This window comes from Lipotes vexillifer, unplaced genomic scaffold (genome assembly GCF_000442215.2).
Source record: "Lipotes vexillifer unplaced genomic scaffold, Lipotes_vexillifer_v1.1 scaffold12, whole genome shotgun sequence".
Lineage (NCBI taxonomy): Eukaryota > Metazoa > Chordata > Mammalia > Artiodactyla > Lipotidae > Lipotes > Lipotes vexillifer.
Genome location: NW_006796716.1, coordinates 2,866,253 through 2,875,706, shown reverse-complemented (window position 1 = coordinate 2,875,706; position 9,454 = coordinate 2,866,253). Strand labels below are relative to the sequence as shown.

At 55.1% G+C, this 9,454-nt stretch overlaps 1 protein-coding gene across 1 annotated transcript in view; it reads right to left on the bottom strand.

Moving 5' to 3' along the window:
* The window catches only part of SRRM3 (serine/arginine repetitive matrix 3), a 33,803-nt gene that overhangs the window by 18,126 nt on the left and 6,223 nt on the right, over positions 1-9,454 (bottom strand). The window contains exons 2-3 of the mRNA XM_007468890.1: positions 8,099-8,200; positions 24-152 (exon numbers count right to left, since the gene is read on the bottom strand). Of these exons, the coding sequence (XP_007468952.1) occupies positions 24-152; positions 8,099-8,200 (231 nt within the window). The remainder of the gene's footprint in view (positions 1-23; positions 153-8,098; positions 8,201-9,454) is intronic.

Genomic DNA, 9,454 nt, shown 5'->3' with positions numbered 1-9,454 from the left:
CCCCCGCCGCGGCGGGCGCTGACCTGTACCCCCGGTGCCCTCGGTAGCAGGCGGCCGGGCAGTCGCAGTCCACCGGGCCGTCGTCCTCGTCGAAGGGCGCGTACTCCAGGTCCGGCTCGGTGCCCTCGATCAGCCGCGGGGTCTCTGCCACGCTGCCGGCGACAGGGACGCTCAGCCCCCGCCACCGCGGCCCGGCCTGCCGGCGGCCCCTCTCTCCGCGCGGCGCACCGGGGCCTGGCCGGGCGGCAAGGTCGGAATGCGCCGGCACCCGGGTCTGCGGCCCCGACGTTTAGAGGGTCAGGCGGGGATCTAGGGAACCCGCCCGGGAGCCTCCCTTACAAGGCCCCAGCCTCAACGATGCTTGCAAAAGAGAAAGAAGAGTACGGAGCCCTCCCCCCTCACTTAGCCCTCCTCCTTCTAAGTTCTCACCCTCTGGGAGACCCCTCCTCCTTAGTGAGGCCCCTCCCCTCACCGAGGCCCCTCCCGACACTGATTCTTTGTCCCTCAGTCCCATTCAATGCGCCCCAGTCCCCCCCACTGAGCCCCCTCTTCCCTCGTTGAGCCCCTTTCACTGATCCCTGCAGCCTTAACCCCAGCGTCCTATTCCAGAGGCCCCATCCCCTCCCCAGCTCCCCTTTTCCCTCCCTGAGCCCCGCTTTCTCAGAGAGCCCCTTCCCCCTTTCTTAGCTGCCCCCTCTCTGATATCTGTCCGTCCTTAATCCCACGGTCCCTGAGCCCCCTCCCCTGTCGGAGTGCCTCCTTCCAGCCCCTGCTGCATCTCTGAAATATTCATAGCCTCTCCTCGCCCTCCTCTCTGCAGCCTCCGGAGGCCTGGCGGCTCTTCTCCCGCTGCCAGGCTGTCATCAATCACTGCCCAGTGGCAGTCGGCACAGGCCTCTGCACTCTGCCTGCCCCGATGCTCCCCATCCATCTTGCCGAGCTCTCCGCTTCACTCAGCGGGGACCGCGTCATCCTGTCCCTGCTACCGGCTTAGGAGCCCCCAGCCATCTTCTGCCACAGATGTTTGCTCCCTGCGGACACTTGGAAGAGTGGAGATTTTTCCTAAAGGCCTCTGGGCTTAAGGCAAGAGCAGGAACTTTGAAGCTGCAGGTGTGCCCTCATTATGTGCTGTCCCTGAGTCACTGTGTGACCCAGTGCCTGTCATGCCCCCTCTCTGAGTCTCTTCTCCAAGATGAGAATGCTAATTACGTTACAGCGTTGTTGGGACAGTTCACTGAGGTCCCAGATGCTGTGTAACTTTGTTTTTTATTGAACAAGCCCGGAAATAACCCTCCAAAGGCCCAGCAACAGGGTGATGCCCCCCCGCCATCTTCCATTTTTCATTCCGTGCTGGCTTAGACAGTGCCCCTCCCAGATGGAGGCTCAGCCCTGGTTTCACCGGGCTCATCTTTTTCCTGCCCAGAGCGAGGGAGGCCAGGGCTTGGATGGCAGAGCATTAAGGACATGACATAAGCTTTGGATTCACACAGACAGGTCTGAATTCAGGCATGACCATGCTCACTGAGCCTCCAGCTCCTTATCTATACAATGAGGAAAAGAATATCCCAGCTTTGAGGAGAGGATTAAGTAAGATTCTGTGAAGCTCCTGACTTGAGGCCTGGCCCGCGACTGTTGTCCTGCACACACGGTCACCATTGCTAGATGGAGGGACCTCTGTCACACACTCACACACCAACACTTCCTCTTCCAGGGAGAAAAGTGGTTTTGACACATGAAAGAGAAACAGAGCAAGGAAGGTGGATCACAGCTACCAGGTGAAAGAATTTTCAGGGACAAATCTCCAGCAGAGCACCCACTACGCAGCTCTTTGAAGACTGAGTTTTGTATTTGAAAAAAAAAAGAAAAAAGAGAATGTAACCCATATCTGAGGGTTAGCTAGCCTTGAGGCTCCTGTCAAGAATGTCATTTGGATCCCAAACACTATCCTGGCCCTGGCAGCCTAGAAGTCACACAGGTGTGATGGGAAGTGTTTCTGGGGTGATGGAGGCTCATGTCATTCCCCTGACCCTGCAGAGCCAAACACCCGCACATCCCTTCATGCAAACCTCTCTGCTCTTCCCCGTGCTCCGCTTCCTGAAGCCAGTGGCCTCCTACTTCCCGTCCCTGAAATCTCCAACTCCTGGGCCTGTCCCAGGGCCCATTGCCCCCACACAGCCCTCAGCCATACAAACGCCTGACACATAAAACGCAGCCTTCAGCAAAACTGAAGGGCACCACAAACATCGTGTGGGTGAGCCAGTGGGAGGAGGGAGCTTCCGTTTATCCTAACACAAAAATGATGAAGGTTATTTACAAACGAAAACAGCTCAGTTTGGGCCCCGCCTTCTGCAGGAATGCGGAATCCTTCGTTGCCTCCTAATATCCGAGGTGGGTTAGCCACTGAATACAGGCCCTTGCTGAGCCCTCCTCGTTCTGCTGGCTGCACCCCTAGAGACATCTTTCCTTTCTACCTCTGCCCCAGGGACAGAGCTCCCTGCCCTCTGCCCCATCCTCCCTCCCTGGGACCTTATCATTTGACCTCTCTCACTTTCCAGTCCTTTCTGGGAGGTTGATCTTGTTTGCTGGGAGCACCGGAAGACAGGCGTGGGGAGATCCAGGCTCAGGGAGATGCACAAGCTTTCAGAACCTTCCGGTAAGACTTTTCCTGGCAGTTCCAGGGGTATAAATGGGCCTATGCTGAGGCCTCTCTTGCTGGTTTTATGCAGCTGGTACCATTAGGCCCACTTTGCAGGATCTCCCAGGGCTAGAACATCGGGTTCTCCTGTCCTGACCTTCCTGGCTGATAATATCACTAACAAGATTGTTCTCTAATGTTTAGATGGCTCTCCACAGTTCAAATCCCACTCAGAACCAGTTCCTGATTTAGAGAAATTTGCACGCCCCCACTTCATAGATGAGAAAACTGAGGCCCAGAGAGGGAAAGGAACATGTCCTATTTGGGGGGACCTTTGATTAAGAATGTAAGTTCACCTATGCAATTGGCTTTGAGAATTCATGTGCAAACAGGACGGCCCTCGACTCTGCTGGCTGGGCTTCCCTGCTGTGGATGTTAGCTCAGCTGTCCCCTCCCTGCTCTGTAGACACAGTTGTGGGTGTGCGCACTGAATTCTAGATTTGTTTAGCATTTCCTGCTCTTAAGTTCATGTTTGTTAGTTAGTTTACTCCTCACCACTACGGTGGAATAGGCAGGGGAGGTGTTCCTCCCCTGTGACAGAACGAACTGAACCCCACAGAGCTGACCAAAGGAAGCCCAGCTGGAGTCCACTGCAGAGGTACCAAGGGCAAATCGAGGTTGAACCCAACACCGCAGGGAACACCTGTTGGACAGGCTTCCCAGGAAGGGCTCCGACCTGGGAAGAGACTGCCAGTCACACGCTGTTGCCCCTGACAGCAGTTTCGCTAATTAACTGGTCCTGTTTCCCACTTGCCAGGAGCCTAATGGCCAATTGACAGATGAATGAATCCAGACAGAAGAGGAGGAGGGTTCCAGGCAAAGGGGCTGCCCTCTCTGTTCACTCACTCAGCCTGTGTGCCAGGCCTGCTCGGGGGCCGGGGGGAGGGGGCAGGGGTGGCAGGAACAAGGGCGTCTCCTGCCTCATCAGGCCTGGGGCCTCTCCTGTAGCTCCTCATGGCACAGGGCAAAAATATGACAGGTGCAAATGATACTAATCTACGGCAGGTGCCGCGTGCTGTTCTGAACGCTTTACATATATTTATCTCATTCAGTCATTTAATACTCAACAAGCCTCTGATGTGGGTATCATCATTGATATCCTCATTGCAAAAATATGAGGCATGGAGAGGTCACACTATGTATAAAATTAGACACATGGAAAAAAAAAACACTGGCATTTGCTCATTGTTTTAGGAAGTGGCATTTGAATATTGTTTTCCAGAAACCCTCTCTCCCAAACATTTTGTTATATTACATAACTATGAAAACAATTATTCTTTTTTTAAAGTATCCGGAGTAAACTGTAATGGTTCTGTGCTCTTGCAAACCAAGATGCAATATAATCTTATGTCCATATATGGGATGTGCATTATATAGTGATGAAACAATTATTCTTAAAGGTTGTCTATTAAAGTGAAACAAAGAACAAAGAACTGATAACAGACATAGAAGTAAAGAAAACATTGTATATATCCCAAAGAGGAGAAGATTTTACTTTTATCCCAGGAATAAAGTGGTTTTTAGAGGCAGCCTTGAATGATGGGGTATATTCGAACCCGTGCACAAGGGTGTTTCCGGCTGAGGGCCCAGGATGAGCAAAGGTGTGGAAGTGAGAACATGCAGGACATGGCTGTGAGCTGCCAGCAGGTTGGGCTCGCTACTGTGTGACACCGGGAGTGGGAAGCCAGGGTGGACCTAGAGTGTGGAGAGCCTTGAGTGCCAGGCCAGGGAATTCAAATTTGATTGCCTGGAGGGTGGGGAACCACAGAAGTTTTCTGGGGCAAAACAGGACTCCCCACATGAATCCGTTTCCAGACAAAAGCATGTCCTCTCTCCGTGTCTCTGGGACCACACTCTCCGTCACTTCTCTGCCAGATTAGAGTGCCAGCTGCCCCACTGTTCTCCGTGTAGTTTTACCCATCTGATCCATCTGCCAAAGGAGAAAGTCCCTAAACACCTGTCTGACCACATCACACCTCTCAAAAGCCTTCCACTGGCTCCTACCATCTATGGGATCACACCCAGAACACCACAGTATGATGTTCTGGTGTCCAGTGTGGAGAGTAGACTGGAGGGGACTACTCCATGATCTCAGACTTCCAGCCTCCAGAACAGTGAAAAATAAGTTTCTGTTGTAGATCAAGGCACCCAGTTTACGGTACTGTGTTATAGCAGCCTGAGGTGCCTAAGACAGTGGTGGCGATCATCCAGTGGTGATGCACGTCTGCTGTGTGCCAGCCACTAATCCTCACACTTACAGTCACTGTTTCAACTAATTTCCTCTACAGTCCTTTGAGGATGGTACTAATATCTGCATTTTATAAATAAAGAACTGAAGGCCCACAGAAATCAAGGACCTACCCAAGTCACACAGCTGGGGTGTGGTGGAACTGGGATACAGAGCTCAGGGGGTTAATATTGAACTTAGAGGTTAAGACAGGTGGGGTGTCTGGTGCCAGAGCACACACTCTCCCTCCACTAGCCTGTACTCTGAACTAAGAACTGAAGACCTGGTCGGATGCCAGGTCCACAGGAAGGCATATGACCAATCTGTTGCTAGCCCTCTGTCACCTCTCTGCCTCTGGCCTTGGGTTCAGCACCACAAACAACTCTTCCCAGCCTGGGAGTAATCCAGGCCACCATCACTAATGCAGTCACTGTTTGCAACGCTATTTTCACTCCAGTTTGGCTGCGTGAGCTAGAAGAAGGCTTCTGGTCTCAACCCTTCCCTGTGTAAAGGAGGAAACAGGCTTTGGGGGAGATTGGGCAAACCGCACTGTTTTAGGCACCAGGGATACAGCAGTAAACAAAACTGGTAACGAACTTGTCCTCAATGTCTTCTAATATTCTAGTAGGATCCCAGGACCCTGCCAAGTCTATATTCTCCTCTGCTTCCGGAGCAGGAGTCCTCCTTGACTGTCAAGTCTTCCTGACACTGCCTCTTCCGAGGAACCCTTCCTCACCGACCACCCTAGCCTGTCTCTCTTCCCCCACCAAACACGCACAGAGCTTGAGACTAAGTTGTTCAAGTGGCCACATTGTTTCTTCTTGTCCGTGGCTGCCAGTAATTCCTGGTTTCAGGTTGGAGGTTTATGTTTCCACCCAGGGAGCAGGGGCAGCCTTTCCCTCCCCTCACCCCCGCCCCGCTCATAGCACCAGCGCAGGGTTCGGCATACAGCACAGACCTTCAAGGACTTTCCTTCTGATGATGGACACTGCAACCTCTCCATGACATCCTTCCCAATGTGTCCCAGTTCTTAAATGCATCATTCATTCATTCATTCATTCATTCCAGGAAAGAGAAGATCAGGACTTCTGGAAAAGACTTGGGAGTCACCCGCTACCAGGGCAGCGTTCCAGCTGGGGGATGGATGAGATTCGCCAGCGAGAAGAGGGAAGGGAGACCTGGGGGAGAGACCTGAGGACATGACAGATCCTTGGGGGGAGCCAACATCTGAGAAGTGGGCAGGAGTGAGGGAGGAGCAGAAGCCATCAGAGGGGTAGGAGGAAACTCACAAAGAACTGAATCTTGGAAGCCAGGGGGGAAAGCAGGTTTCCACTGGGGAAATACAGTGGTGGCATGTGCCAGAGAGAGGCCAGGCCTGCGGAGGAGCCCGGGCCGTGCTAAGGAGGGCTCAGGCAGCCACAGCCCAAGCAGGTCACCGGAGTCATGGGGGCAAGAAGCCAGACCTCCATGGCTTAAGGAAGTGGAGACAACATGTACCACGTGCCCTGCAGAAATTTGGTGGAAAACGGAGAGACACATGTGGGCTGGAAGCGGGAGGAGGTAGCAGAACTGAGGAAGGACAGGGGGCAGATGAAGGAGCCCAGGAGAGGGCAGGCAGGATGGCAGCTTTGGGCTGGAGGGGCGGCTGTCGCTGGAAGGGCCCAGAGAAGGTGGCCAAGGTAGATTCCGGACGAGGCCTCCCGCCCTCACACCGGATGGAAGAGGAAAGCGTGGCTGATTTTCCAGAGGAGCCCGGGGGGGATCTGGGGGGACACAGGTCAGAAAGGCAGGACCTGGTCGGTTTGGAGGTGGTGAGGGCAGCAGCGGGAGAACCTGGTTGTCGGGAAGTTTGAGAAGGGAAGGGGGGGAGGGGCTTGCCCTGCTTGGTGGTGGTGGGGACCTTCGGGCATCAGTGAGGTGGGCCCAGCAGTTGCTGAGGGGTGCTGTGGGTTCTGGGAAGCTGGAGAGAAGGAGGAGGTGGTGGTATGACTTCTTCCCGCCTCTGGGTAGGAGAGAGCCGGCCCGCTAAGCCAGGCTCCCCCAGATCAACCACGAGCCCCCTGCAAACCCGAGGCCGCCGTGACTCTGCTTCTCCTTTTTTGCTTTTTTCTTTTTGGCCGCGCTGTGCAGCACGTGGGATCTTAGTTCCCTGGCCAGGGATCGAACCCGAGCCCCCTGCGGTGGAAGCGCGGAGTCCTAACCACTGGACCGCCAGGGAGGTCCCCCCGACTCTGCTTATGTTCCTACTCAAGCCAGAGAGGTGAGGTTGAGTGGGGTTAGGAGGGGACCCCCCCCACCCCGGGATCCCCCAGCAGTCTAGAATTTCTGCAGAAAGGGCTTCCCCGCTGCCCGTCGAGGTCCATCTACTCCTGGCATGCCGTTTGCCCTCAAGACAACGGCAACAGGAAAGTCGCTCAGAAGGTTCTGCTGTCGTTTTATTTTTGTGCCAGTAAAGGCGCACAGGGACTTAGGGACCCAGCAAGATGCCATCATCCAGCCATGCCTGGACACTTGCAGTCCCCGCCCTCCTATAGCAGCTGCTCCATTTCGTATGGTTTTGAGTGGTTGACGGTTCTCCTGTAATCTGAGACAAAGTCTGCCTCCCTATAACTTCCCTGTTTGATCCAAAGCCCACCCGGGGGGCCACAGCACCCCAGTGCTCCTCCTGTCCAGAGATGTGACCGCCGCAGAGCCCATGCTGTCTGTACCCGATAAGCCTTTGGCTAAGCCAGCAATGGCATTTGGTGCGTTAGTTCTTATTTTCCAGAGTCTGTACTTGCTCTGGAGGCCACTTCATAGGTGGTAGTAGTTGGGGCAGAGGCACTAGCCTATCCGCCACTGACAACACTAGGGTGAGAACATTTCTCAAGTTCCTGACTCGCAGCCCAGGATTCCCTGAGCTGAGATCTGGGGTGCCTCCCCTACCGCTGGGCGATAGATAGAACCCAGGGCCCAGGGAGAGGGCCTCGGGGATGCCCAGGTGCCCAGCGGCTCCTGCTCGTGCCCCGGGCCAGGCCAGAGCTTCCAGTGGGCAAGACCCATGCCCTGTCCTCCTCCTCTTTCTCCCCCCTCCAGCCCCGACCAACTTAGGGATCCCTGGGAAAGGCCCCTCTGGCCCCCAGCTGCTGCCTGAGCCTGCACGCTCCCTGTGCCCTGCCCACCCAGGCAGCACTCACACGTGGCCCCCAGGCCGGTCCTCCCTGGTGAGCATTCCCTCCTTCTCCATCAGCATCTGCCGGAAAGTCCTGACCTTCTGCCGGGTCTCCTCCTCTGAGTACCTGTGGGGCACAGGGAGGATGAGAACTGCTGTCTTGGCTTTGGTTTCCTCCCCACCTGCCCGCCCCCCAGCCCATCCCCCCAGCCCTCAGTCATGTGGGCACCTTCCAGCTTGCAACGACCTGTCCAAGGTCACACCACCACCAAGATTCTCAGTGCTGGGGAGGCTCAAGGCCTACCCGTTTTGCACCAACTCAGCCAACCAATCAACTAAACAAACTACCAGCCAAACACATAAACTAAAGGAAGTGTTGCTCCCAGAAGTGGGGAGACCCACCAGGGGAGACGGGGCCCTTCCTGCTGGCCCTCCCCCACCCCAGGGCAGGCCTCCCTCCCACGTCCAGGCTGCAGTCACTCTCTGGAGACAATTTAGGGGACAAGTGAGACCCGTGGCCTTGACACATACATGGCCTTTTCTGCTTTCCTGCTTCAAGGACCTCTGATCCTCACAATAGCCTGGGGAGATCCTCAGCGCATCCCCACCTCTGCAAGGTCTAGGCTGCCAGGTGGCTGGCGCAGGATCCCAGGGGTAGATCCATTGCTTCCCAGCTTGGGATCGGGGGGGTGGATGAAGTCTGGGCCTTGGATGGAAGCTCCCGACTTCTCTACTCTGCTCTCCCTCCCTCCCTGAGGCTAGGGAGCAAAGCCCAGAATTATCTACCCCTCATCCTTGTTCCCACACCCTGGGCTTGGTTGTAACCTCTCTCACACCACCACTGTGACAGATGTCCATGCTGCTCCCGGGGTCGGAGGGTTCTGTGCTCACCCAGCCCCCGGCCCTGTGCCCAGCACACGCAGCTGTCCAGTGGATGCTGCTGGTTGAGTCTTGGGGTCCCAGGCTCCCACCCTCTCCGCTTCCTGGGCTGCAGGTCATCGTCCTGGACAGAAAATATGGTGACCAAATAGGAACCGAGGTCCCATCTTCTTTGTCATCTGACCATCCACCCTCTGTGCACACAGCAAGCCCAGCCAGGCCCACTCAGCCCGTCCATGAAAATGGTACATTGTTCCCTCTCAGGGACCCCATCTCTTTTGTCCTTCCTTCCTCTCCTTCAGCAAGCATTTGGGATTGACCCCCACCTTTTTGGAGAGCAATTTGGCAATTCTTTTCAAAAGGCTTAAAGAAACATGAATACAGCTTTTGACTCATAAATTAACTTCCACGTTTGTTCTGGGAAGTAACCGTGGCTAAGCACAAAGATGTGACTCATGGCATGTTTACAGCAGGATGGATTCCACCCCCCCCCACCGCCCCC